At 39.4% G+C, this 16,932-nt stretch overlaps 1 protein-coding gene across 1 annotated transcript; it reads right to left on the reverse strand.

The window, feature by feature from the left end:
• Positions 1-13,135: 13,135 nt before the first annotated feature.
• On the reverse strand, positions 13,136-16,011 carry LOC140980837 (uncharacterized). Its single transcript, XM_073446900.1, has 5 exons — positions 15,760-16,011; positions 15,271-15,675; positions 15,091-15,213; positions 14,699-14,869; positions 13,136-14,383 (listed from the first exon to the last, which is right to left on the reverse strand). The coding sequence occupies exons 1-5, from the start codon at positions 16,009-16,011 to the stop codon at positions 13,136-13,138; spliced, it is 2,199 nt and encodes a 732-aa protein (XP_073303001.1).
• Positions 16,012-16,932: the final 921 nt, after the last annotated feature.

The following is a 16,932-nucleotide window of genomic DNA, read 5'->3' on the forward strand; positions in this document are numbered from 1 at the left end:
TTTATTTTTGTCAATTTTTAATCTTAGTCATATATTAATCATTTTTTTTGGTAATTTTAGTTTTTTTTATCGACAATGTTGATGTGACACTGTATATGTCAATGTCATTTCGACGTCATATCTATGTTACGTCAGAAAGAAGATAAATTGAAAAATAGATTAAAAAAAAAAGATTAAAATTAGGAGTATCAAAATGCAACACGACCCGTCAACCTGACACGACACAACACGAAAAAAATCAGATTCGGCTTGGGGTTTTTCGGGTTCGGGTTGGGTGGGTTCGGGTTAGTGCTGGGTTAGACGGGTTTCGGGTTGGGTCGCGGGTTGACCCGAATTTTTTTTAAAAAAATATTACCTATATTTTTATATATTGTATGTTTGAAAAAAAATTTATTGTATATTTATATGTTAAATTTTCATCATTTAATATTTATTTTGTATATTTTTTTATTTTTTTAACAATTGTTTAATTTATTTGATTTAGTAAATATAATTTTAATTTTCTACTATTAAACTTTCAAATTTAAATCGAAAATTTTGTTATTATGTGTTTAAATTAAAATATTATTTTTATTTTTTATTTTTTTGAATTTTTTTAATAAAAATAAATAAATTTCGGGTTAGACGGGTTCGTGTTCGGGTTGGGAAAAAAATTCACGGGTTGACCCGAAACCCGACCCACCCGACCCGATTGACACCACTGATTAAAATTGAAATTTGATAGTATAGGTAACTAAAATTACAAATACACGATAACATTATTTTAAAAAAAATATACAGAGAGTCTATTTTAAATTTTCAACTCTAATACGGTATAAAGTGTAAACAGAACTTTGGAGATTTTCGAAATTATTCGTCCAAATCATCACATTTAATTTATAGTCCTTTTCAAAAAAACTTTATAAATTGACAATTTTACCCTTGATAATCCATATGTTCATATTAATTATTATACTCTATTGTTAAGTTTGAAATACGTAGAACAATTAACTTTGATGTTATAATATGTTTTTTGATAAATCGAAAATAGTACTTTTTTCAAATTATAAATTATTTCTTTTTATCGAATAAAAATATCATAAAAACCCATATTAATAAAAAAAATCATAAAAACCATATGTTCATGTGTTTTTTTAAATCATTGAATAATATGGATCCAATTTTTTTTTTTTATCTCCCTTGGTTTATGAACCATGAAAATACAGGTAAAAACATTTCTCGTAGCCAAGAAATGGAAAATTGACCCGAGAAATTACAAAAATATCCTTCTCTTTTTGGTTTAAAATCGACGCGAAGGGGTATATTTGGTATTGTGCATTAGTATACTAAAAATAGTGATTACAAAAACCTAATCAAACTTTGAATAATGCTACATGTACAACTAAATTTGTACAACACAAAAAATTCAATACAAAAATTCCATTTATCAACATCTCATGATAAATTCAATGCAAAATCTCACGATATAATAACAAAATCCACGCTTGATATTTCTAGTAATTTATCTTTTGCATCGACATGTATATTTTACTCCATTCCTTATTTTATTTTTTAAAATAGCTAGTTGGAAACGAGTACTAGTCAAGTTATATTTAATGCCGGTATTTATTTATTTTATTTATAAATTATTATACAAATAAAAAAATGTAGTAGTAGTTTATTTAATATTCATTTATGTCACATGAATAAAAGTCTACAAAAGATGAATCGATGTCCTTGAGTATAGCGATATATGCGTCAAGTTGTGCTATAGTGAGTGACATTAGGTGATTATATTATCGGATTGAGTAAATTAAATTTACAGTTTTTCACCCTTTTTTTGTAATGAATATGCAATTTATTAATATAAAGAATATGTCTCACTCTATTCTCTGATGAATAAAACAACAAGTAATGATATCTTAATTATATTTAAACCATTATTTATTAGCTACAGAATATCTCATGTAGACAAATAGTCATTATTCGCTCATGTCTCACAAACAATTTCCTAAATCCATTTTGATAGTGCAGATATCTCCGAGAAACTTGGTGATATGGTATAGAATGAGACAAGAGCCTCAAATTCATATCATGACTTGATCTTTTTAGGACGGGCATTGCGTTTCATCCATATCCTTGGATATTTTTTTGCTATGTCAACCCGATCCGTGGTTGGGTTATTTCACGCTCTAGTTTTATTTTCTCACAGCTTTGCTGATATACATGAAATGAATAAATTATAAACTCATTTGTATCAATCTTAAATTTTCTCTTATCTGTTTGAGTTCTAAGATTGATATGTCTCTCTCTTCAATCCTTGAGGTGAAGAGTTGACTTGATGACTTGATATAATATTATCCGAAACCTCAGTTTTTGATTGGACCGACTCATCTAAATATAATCCCGAATTAGTACTTGTGTCATGGGTACTTGACTGCTCCAAGTGTGGCCATGTACTCGAAAACTCTCATTTTGAGAAACCAATAGTTTCTCAATAGTCCGAATGGTAGGCTTCTGCAATACAAACCACAATTGAGTGTAGACCTCCAAACATCCTATGATTTGATAAGAGACTGCACTCTTATCAAATTGTTGTAGTCTACCCACAACTTCTGCATTTAGAGCAAACTTGTTAAACTTGGTTTGAAACATTTCATGATGTTCCTTCATATGCCTCTGTATTTTCATAATAACATCTATATTCTAATGAGATTTAATAACAATAATATCAAAACTATAATTTTGACATAATTTTTTTCATTTTAATAATATAGCCTTATTTCATGAAGGAGCTCCAACCTACGCCAAAATGTCCAAGACTGAGGACCGGAATAGGAAGTTAGTTGTTTCCTATCAATGCAGGTCCTCGATAAAGAGGAAAAGCATATGATTTTGATTAAATTTTATTTTCAATAAAAATTTAACCTGTTTATTATCAACTATTAGCGCGAATTTTTTTATAAAGTAATAATAATGACAATTTTTCAAAAGTTTTTTTACTGCATAGAATAAATTTTTGTTGATATGCTATATTATGACTTCTACATCTGAAAATAATCTACTGTATAACTAAGTTGGGATAGAAATATAAAATTTATTCGGTTTGGCTGGCCAAGCAGTACTGTTTCATTGGTTAAATGAGGCTAAAGATTCTTCAAGCAAGCCTCTGGTGCTATGGCTAAATGAGGCAAATCTATGATAATGTTACTTTTTCTCAGCCGGTATTGATTCAAACCCTTGTCGTCTTATCGCGTTACACAAACAAATTACTAACGTTTGCAGTTAAGACGAAAAATTTACAGCATGCATACTTGAAGGTACCTCAGAAATTCAGAATCATTATATGTTTGAAACAACAGGGCCTGGCTGCTTTGCAATAGGCAAGGGAGCAATGACCGAACTTCGACCATTTCGGGTGAATCCCGAAGATAAAACTTGGTGATATAACAAATATTTTTGGAACATTACTGAGTATCAATGGAATAGGTATTCTCAAAACAAAGCAAATTTCTTCATTGAAGTTGACTAAAGTTTTCAAATCTCGAAATCGCTGCAGTTGCAAATATCTTCTTCTTGGAATCCCCGGCCGGTGTTGGATTTTCATACTCAAACACAACATCAGATTACATTACTAGTGACAAAAGAACTACAGTGCATTCCTACCACGTTTTAATCAACTAGTCGGAGAGATATCCAGAGTACAAAACCCGAAATTTTTACTTATCACGAACTCGTCGGTCATTATTATGTGACTCAGCTTGATAATGTAATCCTCCGAAACAACAAAATCATTAATCAAACTGTCGAAAACTTGAAAGGGATTGCCGTGAATGACACATTTTCTTGATTTTGTTGTTCATTTGGTTAAAATATACTAGCAGCTGAAAAAAATATATTTAACTTGTATGAACTTAAAATTATTGATTTCTACATAAATTCTAGATTGGAAATGCCTACATAGACTTCACGGATCACTGGAACAGAGGAAAGGAATACATTATTATCTATGGACAAGCGCCCTCATATCATAAGAATTACATGATTTAAACTTCTTGTAGCGATCGTCGGAATCAGATACATGTAAGCAGAGGCGGATTCACTATAGGACCCAGCCCCCCGAAAGTTTTTTAAAAAATTATTAATATATAAGATATATTTTATTATTTAATATATATATATTATTTGACCATATTTTCCCCCAAATGTTTTTAAAAAATTATTACTATATAAGATATATTTATTATTTAGTATATATATTATTTGACCATAAAAAAAATAAAGTATCTAAAATTAGTTTAATTGTTATAGACTTTCAAGGTTTACACATGTGATCCGCGTTCCATTCTCTACAATTTTTTTTCGAAAAACTAAATAACAGGCCTTTACAAAGGGTCAAAGGCCCAACTTAAAACTTTCATAGTTGGTGGTGAGCCAGACCCCAAACATATAATCCTGGATCCACCCATGTGAGGCATACATTGATCAAGCATTTACGGCTATAGGTGACATATTTCCTTACGAAATTTATGCCTCTTTTTGCCTTTCCACTTTAAATTATCCCTTCTTTTATCTAATAGTGAAGAATTTGAATCAAGATTTCTACATGGACAAGATGAGGATGAATATATTTAACACAAAAGTAAAATGTGAAAATTTGTCCTTTGAAAAAAGAAAATTTGAATGAATCGACAGTAAATTATGAAATTTTAATATCTTTTTTCTTTTTTTTTATGAGAAAATATTGATCTTAGAGAAAATGGAATCTTCACAATAAATCCCAACCTCTATGATATGATTTGAGAATACAAATTATTTTTGCGTCCCAAAAATAAATTTTGATTAGAATTATTATGAGAAATAATCAAAATAATTATGTTGATACGTTAGAGTAATTACACCTCAATCAAATGCAAATCATACTCTTTCTCGATAAAATTTTTATTTGGGTTTCGTTCTTCGTTTTGTTAAGTTCTTTGGCTTGATCCATGCTCTGGTGGATATGCCTTCAACCAGTTGGACTATTATGAGGTACAAAAGTCTTTCAAGCCAATGTCATCGGAGCCCTGGACCCTGGGGAAGCTGCAGGTAATATGATTCAAGAAACATTCTTTTGTTCCAATTTCCACACAAATATATTTGTACATTCTGATATGATTGGTTAATGCAGTTAGAGGGGGTTGAATAGACACTCTAGCTTTTTGCAATTTTTGGATGTGAATCAGTTCTTGAATTGAGCTGATACTGAAATCTTGTTTGTCGATATAAATCAGTCAACTAATGATAGTGCAGATTTAGACTGAAATATAGATTGAATACTAAGGGTTAAGATACTGTAAAAACTGAATAGATAACAAAATAGAACACACCATTTTTATGGATGTTCGGAGTCTTCAAATGCTCTTACGTCACCACTTCTATCTCAAAGATATGTTTTTCACTAAAACACTTTGATGTATTATAACAGATTGTAATAATCCACTTCAGTTGGACTTATATACTGTCATCCTGAAACTCTCAGTTTTTCAATACCTTACAATAAATAACTGAATTGTTATTAAAAAGTAGCCTGAATGCTACAAATAAATACAATGAAATAAGAGCTTGAGTGTGCGATTTGTAAACTGAGAAATGCTAGAAAAATGTATCGCTACTGATTGATGATCGTAGATAGTTTGTCCAGTATGTTTCACCAACATTCTTCAACTGAATCGATCGGCTATATATAGTCTCCGATTTCAACGGTCACATTGAATGCATTTAATGACTAATATCCGTTGAATCGTCGTTTAGTCCATGTAGATGACTTTATCTAGCAGTAGTACGAAGTATCAGACTGTTCTGCTCTGTTTCATCTGTTCTGCTTTGGTACGAACTATTAGTCTGCCGGCTGATACTACAACTGATGACATGGCTAATTGATCACGAGTCAACTGGTCGACAGTTCAGTTCAGCTAGACAATATTAGTTCTAACTGATGTCTTCTCAGTTTTGAATACTTCAGTTGACGTAGACTTTCTAGTTCAGTTACGCGAAATCTTTAGTTCTAAGTACCAATTCATTTACTGAACTTCGTGTCATCGGTTTTAAGACTTATTTGTTCTTATAAGAACTTTAGTTCTTAATCCATTTAATTTTGATAAGTCTTCTATCAGTTACAATCTCTTGATTACGTCTGTTCAGTTTGGTTCTTCAGTTCTCTTGCGAATTATTTATCAAACTCTGAAACTCTTAATATTCCAACACATTCTTTTCAATTTTTTTGCTACAAGATCCATGCTGATTAGCTAAGTTATATCATATATCAATGCAAAAATATGGTACATAGCATTTGGCATTGGCAGGACCCCGATACAGCACTACCTCTCATTAAAAAGCTGATGACCACTGGGTATGCATTTGGAACTTTAGGTAATGATGTAACCCGGGTGAAAAGGGAAGAGTCGGGTCGGATACTTGACCAAGTATACTATCAAAAGATGAAAAAAAATATGAGTCGGACGTTAGAACTTAAAAATCAATGCCTCCAAATGATGGTTGTGTAATTGATGTGAAGGGTAGGGTAGTGAGTAAATACCCAATAAGTGAGAGTATTCAATGTGTGAGTTAATATCTGAATGGAGAATAAATGCAAATAAAGCGCTTGATATTTATAGTAGAAATGACAATGATGACCTCGTTCCTTGTGCTGATCATTAATTATAATAGGATGGCTGATTATACCCTATATTCTGACATGTCAAATCGCATACTAATCACATCCGGCCCACTTAATTTTGTCAATCATTTATGTTATTGTCAGAGGTAGGTCGGCTATGCATGCTCTGTCAAGTTGACGCCATTAAATGCTTTACTCATATCGAGGTGATCGGTTAAAATGCTTCTCAGGCAATTATAGCAGAGATCGGGTATTCCTCGTCTTTGGGAAATCATGTCCCGGGTGGTCCAATGGCTCAGCCCATTTACTGATTGCTCACTTTGTGATAAGTTGTACTCTGTGTTTCGAGCAATTATATGACAGGTCTCTAACCCGTCCTGTCATGCCATTGGCCGGGAGCATATCATCCTGACCCGGGCACTATTCCTGGCCCATGAAGTCCCAGGGCCTGACCATGACCCGGGACGTCCCGAGGCATCATCACTCCCTCCTTAATTAGTCGGGCTAGAGTCCACTCGCTGTCCCGATTGATCTCGTGTGCCCGGTCAGGAAAATCACCCTATCACTGGGGATTTTAAGGGTTGATTGCAGTGTACGGACACGTGGATATTGCTGACGTGAGCCCTAAACTTCAATCTTATCCAAAACATTTCGTGTTCCCGATAATGATAATAAAGATATTCTGATATCTGTGCCCGTCTTTTCAGTTATCTGGTTCAACTTCCGATACTTATCCTGACCGTTCATGTATTCGAAAATCCAACAGCTGTGATCAACCTCTTCCCTCTATATATGATAACCCACCTATTTTTTCCATCATCTCATCAGATTATTACCTAAAGAGTAGTATAATGGCAAGTGCAAGTGGCTCGAAGGTTTCGGATATGACTGAGGCTTCCAAAGAATCTACTTTGGAGGCTCGAAAAGCTATTATAGAAGATGAAGTCTTCCATAAAATTATTTGCTATTGGGAAGAGCTCCAGGGGCTGAAGTTCCTTTACGAAACGGGAGAAGCTACGACCCCCAGATTAGTAGCAAAAATGAAGAAATTTCGGGAATACTTGCACATATCCGAGTGGTCAGACATCTTTACTGATGGACATGTCTACCAGCTAATGCTTCGGAAAGAGAGAAAAATCCTCCATCAGATTGTTGATTTAGACAGCTTTCTCAAGACTTCCACTGGAGTTTTAACAAGTTGGTTGAAAAAATGGGAGGCTGCTGTAGAAGAGAAATATTTTGATGTAATCCGTGCTAATGAATAATACAAGAAATATTTCTCCCAGTTTGTCTCGGTCGTTTATTTTCCTGGTATCTTTAAATTTCACAAGTAGATGCATATATCATGAATTAAATAATTGAAAACTAACTGACGTCACTCGAGAATTAATAACGGATAAACGATAAACTAGAATGCCGAGATTTAATATACCATAGGAGTAGAATAAGGTGTCGGGTCCTTAAATTTCCCGGGCTCAGATGTTCCGTTTGGTTGGGGTTCCCGGGTAATCCGCGTGATGTGGCTATTATGCATGCTTTAGCATTTATATTACCGAAAAATCGTTCCATATTCTGAGAATCCGACAAGTTCAACACATTGATATTCGTGCATGTCCTTGCGTCTGCCCGGCTCAACTTCCAAAATTCATCCTAGGCGTTTGTGCGTTTGTAGATCAACGGCTGTGATTAACTCCCTAATAAATGATAAGTCGTTTTGATTGGCTTGAAACCTTCCAACTTCTTCAATATTAAATGCCACTTGCATATAAATAAGATGGCGGAAACGAAAGGGTGACAATCATTAGTTCAATATGTCGAGTTCAAGTGAGTCGAGTGTTTGCAGTAGTACAGTCACTTCCAGTGATACACACGTTCAAGCACCGGGCGGCATACACCCTTATCTGAAGGGTTTGAAGAGGAGTATTGAAGAATATATCTGCGTAAAGGTCATGTCTACCTGGTATAAAATTCAAGATATCAGCAACATGCACCAAAACGGTCTGGCCCTCACTCGTGCACAAAGAGCAGTGGCGAGAAAATACAGGCGAGAGCTCGAGGTAGCCCGAGTTGCAGATCTGGCCACTGATCAAGTCCTGCTGCATGCGATGCTGTGGAAAGAATGGCATCAGCTGCACAAGATTTCAACCACCGAGTCCTTCACCAACCTTCACATTCAAGAATTGACCGATTGGATAACTGAGTGGCAAGATTATGTAGCTTTGAGAATAGCAGATGTAAGTCGGCATCGACAACTTCCTTAATAAAATTTTTATTAACGTACTTTGTTTCTTTAATTTTCTGTGCACAAACTCATATAAACCGAATAATATACGACTATCGAATAAAACTAAAATGCCGGGACCTAATGCTTCCCGGGCTTAAAATAAATTGTCGGGCCTCGAATTTCCCGGGCTCAGAATAAAATGTCGGGGCCTGATATCGCCCAGGTTTATAAACAATATGCCGTGCTTTCGCATTACCCCGGATGACAAATAAGACAAGTTCTCACACCACCCAGGCTTATAGATAAGATGCCGAGCTCTCACACCACCCGGGCTTATAGGTAAGATGCCGGGCTCTCACGCCACCCGCCACCCGGGCTTATAGATAAGATGTCGGTCACTCACGCCACCCGGGCTTATAGATAAGATGCCGGGCTCCCACACCACCCGGGCTTATAGATAAGATGCCAGGCTGTATTCTTGGGTAACTGATGGAGTATTATAATGACGCATGCCCTTCTGAAAAGCTGTCAGAATCTGTACGCATTCCGAGCATATAAATGATCATGACGCCTTGATTTATGCACTTGTCTTTTCAAATATCCCGCCTAATCATCCCGCTCAATTTTCGAGGTTGATCTGGCTCGTTCAATCTATCTAAGATCAACGGTGTAGATTGATTCCTTCCCCTATATATAGTGGATGACCGATTTTACAAAAACCATTTGCAAATTCAAACTCATAGCGAAGCTCTGCCGGATTTCTCGCTCAAGCTTTACTTACGCGCAATTTTTTATTTCGGCGATTTTTCCAGTCTCTGTTCATCACCTTCACTTCTCTCTTACCGTAAGTTCCTTCTCCCTTATTTTTATTTGAATCATGTCGAATTTCACTTCTTCTACTTATGGTCAAAATGCACCGACCTCTTCCGAACAATCTGTTCAAATTCCTATAGGCATCCCTATCGTGTCTTCTCACCCCCTCAAAAAATCTAAAGCTTCTTCTTCCCGCCTCTCTGGCACCCAAGGCAAGGGGAAGAATAAGGTAGCAGAACCTATATGGTTTTCTACAGTAACTTCCACCCTTCGTCTCGGGGCGGTTGAGGAGATTAGGTCCCTGAGATCAATTCTTTCTTCCCACAAAATAAAAATCCCCGAGCCTAATGATCATCCGGACACTCCCCCCGGGTTTTCTTACTTTTTTTGTAGAGCAACTAAAAAGTGGTCTTCGTTTTCTCATTCATCATTTTTTTGAAGGGATCGCCCGGTTCTTTGGGCTTCCGATCAATCATCTTCACCCTAACGTTTTTCGCATTATGGCTGCCACTTTTATTTTGTTTCGCATGAAATCCCTCCTAATCAATGCTTCTATTTTTCATTACTTTTATTCTTGCCGATTTAATGACGGGGTCTTTTCTTTCATGGCTCGAATGCATTATCGGTTTTTGAATGACATCCTTTCCTCGCTGAAGGTGTGGAAAACAAAGTTTTTCTTTTTACAACTCCCCTCTCCTCCGACCTGTGCAACAGGTTTTTTTTCTTCTTTGCCTCCGCAACCTGAGCTTCCCCGAGACTATAAATTTCTTCCTCCTTTTACCCGAGCTTGGGATGCTTTGGAAAAGCAATCCTTCCGATCTTCCGTGCTGATCGGGGGAGATAATCTGGTGTTCTATGGGATTGGGTCCCGACCTAAAGACCTGGTGGACCAGATTATTGATGAATACGATCAAGCCGAGTCGCAGGCTGGTAAATTATTTCTCCTAGTTCTTTTATTCTTGTATGTAAATTCTTCTGATGTGTTGATTGATGCAGCTAAAGAAGATATGATTAAGGCAAGTCTGGTTGAGGCGGCTGCCAAGAAGAAAGCTGAGCAGAAGAAGGCTCGGGCAGAAAAGAGGGCCCGGGAGGCTCAAGAGAATGAAGAGCGTCGAGCCCGGGCAGAGGCTGAAGCTCGGGAAGCTGAGAAACGGCGGGTTGAAGGGGAAAATAATACCCGGGCAGAGACGATCCCCTCCGGGAAGAGACCACTCATGAAGAGGACTCAGCTCCTCTCGAAACCCGCAAGAAAAAAGCCATAACTGAGCCGGTCATTGAAACGGTGGTTGTGGAAGATGAACCCGAGGAGATCGTCCGCTCCTCTCCTCTCACCGGTTCCTCTGCTTGTCTCTCAGGAGGAAGGCCTTGGGTCCTCCCTAACATTTTTGGGGAAGACGTTAGCTCAGATCTCGTCAAGATGATCCAAGGTCTTCTACGCCCTGATGAGGTGACACATCTCCAGAGAATTCACCCTAATGAGCTCCTGTGTGAAGGAGTGGCCCGGTCCTTATCTGTAAGTCTCCCCCTTTTACTTATCATTTTATTTATATTCATTTTTTTTAATCTTCTGTTCTTTCAGGGCTTGCAAATGCTCATGTCAGCTTTTGAGCGAGTGGCTCAGGCTGCTAAAAGGGCCAACGCTCAAGCCACCTCTGCCCGGGAGACGCATGCCAAACTCCAGGAGGAGGTGGGTAGGCTGAATGATCTCCATGATCATGTTCTGGCCCGGGAGAAGGCTGTTTGGCAGCAACAGATGGACTTGATCCGGGCAGAACTTGCTGAAGCCCGGGCGGAGACGAAGGCAGCGAGGGCGGAAGCTGAATATTCTCGGGTTAGGGCTGAGGACTTTCAGGCTGCCGTTGAACTGATAAAGAAAACCCAGGAAGAACAAACGGTTCGCTTCTTGAAGTCCCGGGAGTTCAAGAAGATGGTGGCCGATAAGGCTTTTCCTTACTTTGAACAGGGCTTCAACAAGTGCCTGGAACAATTTGAAGAGGCAGGCCTGGTTCCAGCCGACCGAGAGGATTTCCCTGATTTAGAAAAAGCCGCGGCGTCCTTGCCAGAGGAAGAGGAAGATCAGCAGGACCCCCTGTAGATTAAATTCTTTTGTTGCCCTTTTTTTTTATTCCTGGGTTTCCGGGCACCTTGTAAATTTTTCCTAGTATTAATGAAAATACTCTGCTTTTCATTTGCCGCACTTGATATTCCTGCGTGTTGTACTTTGCTTTAAATATCCTGGTCAATTTTAATCGATCTTCACCTAACACTCTTAGGTCAGGGTGCAGATCCACAGAATTGGGATATAACCGGGGTACGGGTCCACCGGGCCAGGGTACGGGTCCTTGGACTTAAGATTTAACCGGGGTACGGGTCCACCGGGCCAGGGTACGGGTCCCTGGACTTAAGATTTAACCGGGGTACGGGTCCACCGGGCCAGGGTACGGGTCCCTGGACTTAAGTAGACATTTTCTTTGAACAACTCCTTTATTTGATGAAGAAATAATAGATACACGTGCTTTTAAACGTAATAATTCTTTAAATGAAAAGCATTCCATGGTCTTTTAAGAATGCGTCCTTGAGAATCTTCGAGATAATAAGCTGCACCTGAACTGACTCTTTGAGTTATTTTGAAAGGTCCTTCCCACTTTGCTTCTAATTTTCCCACATCACCTACCGGCTTGATCTTTTTCATAACCAGGTCCCCAACTTGAAAATTTCGTGGCCAAACACGCTTGTTGTAAGATTTCATCACCCGGCTGCGATAAGCTTCCACTCGAATGGCTGCCCGATCTCTTTTTTCTTCCACTAAGTCAAGTTCAATGGCCCGGGATTGATCATTGTTGCTCGGATAAGATTCTATCCGAATAGAAGATTGCCCGATTTCCACGGGTAAGACTGCTTCTGAACCATAAACAAGGCTGTAGGGTGTTTCTTGAGTAGATGATCGGTAGTCCGGTATGCCCATAAGATACTCGATAATTCTTCCACCCAGTCTTTACCTTTCCCATAGAGTCGGGCTTTCAGTGCTTGCACAATGATCCTATTAGTTACTTCAGTCTGGCCATTAGCCTGAGGGTAAGCTACTGAGGTGAAAGATTGAATAATCTTCATTTCTTGACACCAGGAGGTGATCTTTTTTTCCTGGAATTGCCTTCCATTATCTGAAATTAATCTCCTCGGGATGCCATATCTGCAAACAATATTTTTCCAAAGAAATTTCATAACTTCATCCTCGGTAATTTTGGCTAATGGCTCGGCCTCTACCCACTTAGAGAAATAATCCACAGCCACGAGAAAATTTTTTTCTGTGCTCGGGCTATAGGGAAAAGGCCCACGATATCCAAACCCCATTGATCGAAATGGCATGATGCGGAGATTGGTTGCATATTTGCAGCTGGGCGATGATAAAAATTAGAGTGGTGTTGACAACCTTGACATTTTTGAACAAATTGGGCAGCATCTTAATTCATCCGAGGCCACCAAAACCCAGCCAATATAGCTTTTCGAGACAGAGCTGTTCCACCGAGGTGTTCACCACAGCATCCCTCGTGTATTTCCCGGAGAACGTACGCTACCTCATCTTCTGATAAGCATTTGAGTAATGGGCCCTGATAGGATCGTCTGTACAAAACATTATTCAAAAAGACAAACGTAGGCGCTTGCTTTCTGATTTTTGCAGCCTGGGCTCGATTTTCAGGGAGCTTTTCATGTATTATATATTCAATGATGGGAATCATCCACGAGCTTTTCTGGATCGATGGTATTTTTTCATCAATAGAGAGCAATAGCTGGGTGAAACAGAGAACCTCCCGGGTACTTATATCTGACATAGAAGCAGCCAATTTAGCTAAGGTATCAGCTTCTGCATTTTTCTCCCGGGGAATTTGCTCGATACTCCAGTCGGTTAGAGATGCTGCCTGGGCAGTGATGAGCCCCAAATATTTGAGCATTTTTTCATTCTTGGCCTCGTACATCCCTTTGATCTGCTGTGTAATCAACTGGGAGTCAGAATAAATAATGACCCGAGCAGCACCTACTTCCTGAACAGCCTGCAACCCTGCCAAGACAGCCTCATACTCTGCTTCGTTATTGGTGACCCTGGAATCAATCCTTAAAGCCAGCTTGATTTTCTCTTCTGATGGGGCAATTAGGACCCCCCCGACTCCGCATCCTGATAAATTTGAGGCACCATCAACAAACACTCTCCATACCACTTTTTCCACCGGTTGAATCATTTCAATTAAGAAATCTGTTAATGCTTGAGCTTTTATAGCAGCTCGGGGTTTGTACTCAATGTCATACTCCCCAAGCTCCACAGTCCATTTAACCATTCTTCCAGAAACTTCGGCGTGAGTCATGATCCTTCCGAGTGGAGACTTGGTGAGGACCACGATGGGATGCGATAGAAAATAAGGCCTCAGCTTCCGAGCGATTATTACCAGGGCCAATGCTATTTTTTCCAACTCACTATATTTTAATTCCGCTCCTCGAAGGGCGTGACTGACATAATATATTGGTTTCTGATCAGCCCATTCTTCCTTGACAAGTACAGAACTAACAGCGAACTCAGTAGCGGAGAGATAGACCCACAAATTTTCTCCAGACTCGGGCTTGGCCAAAATAGGCAATTCAGCAAGGTGTCTTTTCAAGTCATGAAAAGCTTGTTCACATCTATCGTCCCAGCCAAATTTTTGTACTTTTCTTAAGACCTGGAAAAGGATAACTCCGATAAGCAGATCGGGAGATGAAACGTGAGAGGGCAGCAATCCTCCCGGTTAATTGTTGCACATCTCGGACGGATTGAGGAGAAGGCATGTCCATTATTGCTTTGATTTTTTCAGGATTGACCTCAATTCCTCTGTCAGTTACTAAGAAACCCAAAAATTTACCACTCCTGACCCCGAACACACATTTGCTCGGGTTGAGCTTCATTACATACTGTTTTAAGGTGGTGAGGTCTCGGCCAAGTCATCAATAAAATTAGATACTTTCCGGGTCTTGATTAGAATGTCATCCACATATACCTCAATATTTCGACTGATTTGATTGTAGAAGACTAGATTCATTAAGCGTTGGTACGTGGCCCCTGCATTCTTCAAACCAAAAGGCATGACAACATAGCAGAAGGTGCCCCCAGAGGTGATGAAACTGGCTTTATCTTGATCTTCCAGAGCTAAGGGGATTTGATGATACCCCTGATATGCATCCAGAAAGCTTAATAATTCGCATCCAAAGGTAGAATCTACCAGCTGATCAATCCGGGGGAGTGGATAACAGTCTTTAGGACAGGCTTTATTCAAGTCCCTGAAATCAACGCACATTCTCCATTTCTCAGTGGATTTTGGGACTAGAACCACATTTGCCAGGTTGGGAACTGGACTTCCCTGATATGTCCGGCCTTCAGTAACTCTCCCACTTGCTCTTCAATCACTTTATCTTTTTCAGGGCCAAAATGCCACTTCTTTTGCTTTACGGGTCGGGATCCCGGGAGGATATTCAATTTATGCTCGGCCACTTGGGACGAGATCCCGGTCAGTTCCTGTTGAGACCAGGCGAAAACACCAATGTTAGTTTTTAGACAATTTAAAAGATTTACCCGGGTAGACGGGCATATGTCTCGGGCCACCCGGATATGTTTTCCAGGTTCAACTTCCACCACTTCTTGCTCCTCTTCTGCAACAAAATGCACTTCCCCCTCATTGGCCCCTTCTTGATACTCTTTCTCCTTCCCTGCGTTCCTTGCCTTCTTTTGATCTACTCGGACCGTCTCCCCATAACATTTCCGAGAAGAGGGTTGGTCCCCCTTGACTTCCCCAACATGTCCTCGTACTGGAAATTTGATTTTCTGATGATAAGTAGAAGCCACGGCTCTCATCTCATTCATGGCTGGCCTTCCTAATATGATGTTGTACGAGGATGGGGCATCAATTACTGTAAAAACAGTCATCACAGTCTTCCTTAGATCTCCAGTGCCCAGGGTCAGGGGTAGAATGATTTCCCCCTAAGGGTACACAGCATGTCCAGCAAAACCAAACAAGGCAGTCTCAACTGCCTCTAATTGATATTCGTGTAAATCCATTTGAACCAGGGCTTCCTTAAATATAACATTACCGGAGCTGCCATTATCAACAAATACCCTCAACACATCATAGTTAGCCACTCGGGCCTGAATAACAAGCGCGTCATTGTGGGGTAAACTAACTCCTCTGAGGTCCTCTGGTCCAAAGCTTATGACTGGCTCATCTCTCTTCCTCCCATCGACCTCCAAGCATTCCCTCCTGCTCCTGGCTTTCCGAGCCCGGTTAGAATCGCCATCGGTGGATCCTCCCGAAATCATTTTTATTACTCTTCGGCTTGGGGAAGGGTCTCTTTTCTCTTGGGTATTTTTCTTCTCCCGAGAGCTTCCTTCTGCTCTTCCACTTCTACTCGGGATACCCGCCGATGTTTTGGGAGTATTAAATCTGGGGCGACGATACACCTAAGGTGGTGATCTAGATTCATCCCGGGAGGGATGAGATTCCGGTTCAGAGTGCTTCTTGAATTCTTTTCTCAGAGTTCGGCATTCATTTGTATTGTGAGAACATTCTTTATGAAGGGTACAGTACCCTTCCCACTCCGGTCTTGGTGTTCTGGATACTGGTCCTAGATGCGAGACTACGTCCGAGCTGCATTCTTGAAACTCTCGATCTCGAGCAATTCTCAAAGGTACATGAGATAAATGTCCCGGGCCACTTTTCTTGGGAGCTCTTTCGTCAGGCTTAGCTATCCGATCTCCTCTGGCTCTCTTCAAAGCCTCCCTCTTTTGGTTTTGCGCATCTTCCATATTAATGTTTTTCTCTGCACTGGACAAGAGATCTTCGAAATTCACGGGCAATTTCTTAGTTAAGGATCGGAAAAAATCCCCTTCCCATAGCCCTTGCATGAACGCTGTAGTTTTCGTCTCGGGTGCACAGGCTGGCACATCCAGGGCCACTCGGTTGAATCTTTTGAGATACGCCCTGAGGGTTTCGTCTTGCCTTTGTTTTACCTCAAATAGACTGAAAGCAGTCTTCTTGTACTTCTTGCTACTGCTAAATTGATGCAAGAATATCTTTTGGAAATCTTCAAAACAATTGATACTTTGGGGCGCCAGCCCTTCGAACCATCTTTGTGCAGAATCGACGAGGGTGGTGAGGAACGCTTTACACTTGATTTGGTCCCCGTAGCAATGTAAAATAGCCATGTTTTCGAAGCGAGTAAGGTGCTCCTCGGGATCAGA

This window comes from Primulina huaijiensis, chromosome 7 (genome assembly GCF_012295235.1).
Source record: "Primulina huaijiensis isolate GDHJ02 chromosome 7, ASM1229523v2, whole genome shotgun sequence".
Lineage (NCBI taxonomy): Eukaryota > Viridiplantae > Streptophyta > Magnoliopsida > Lamiales > Gesneriaceae > Primulina > Primulina huaijiensis.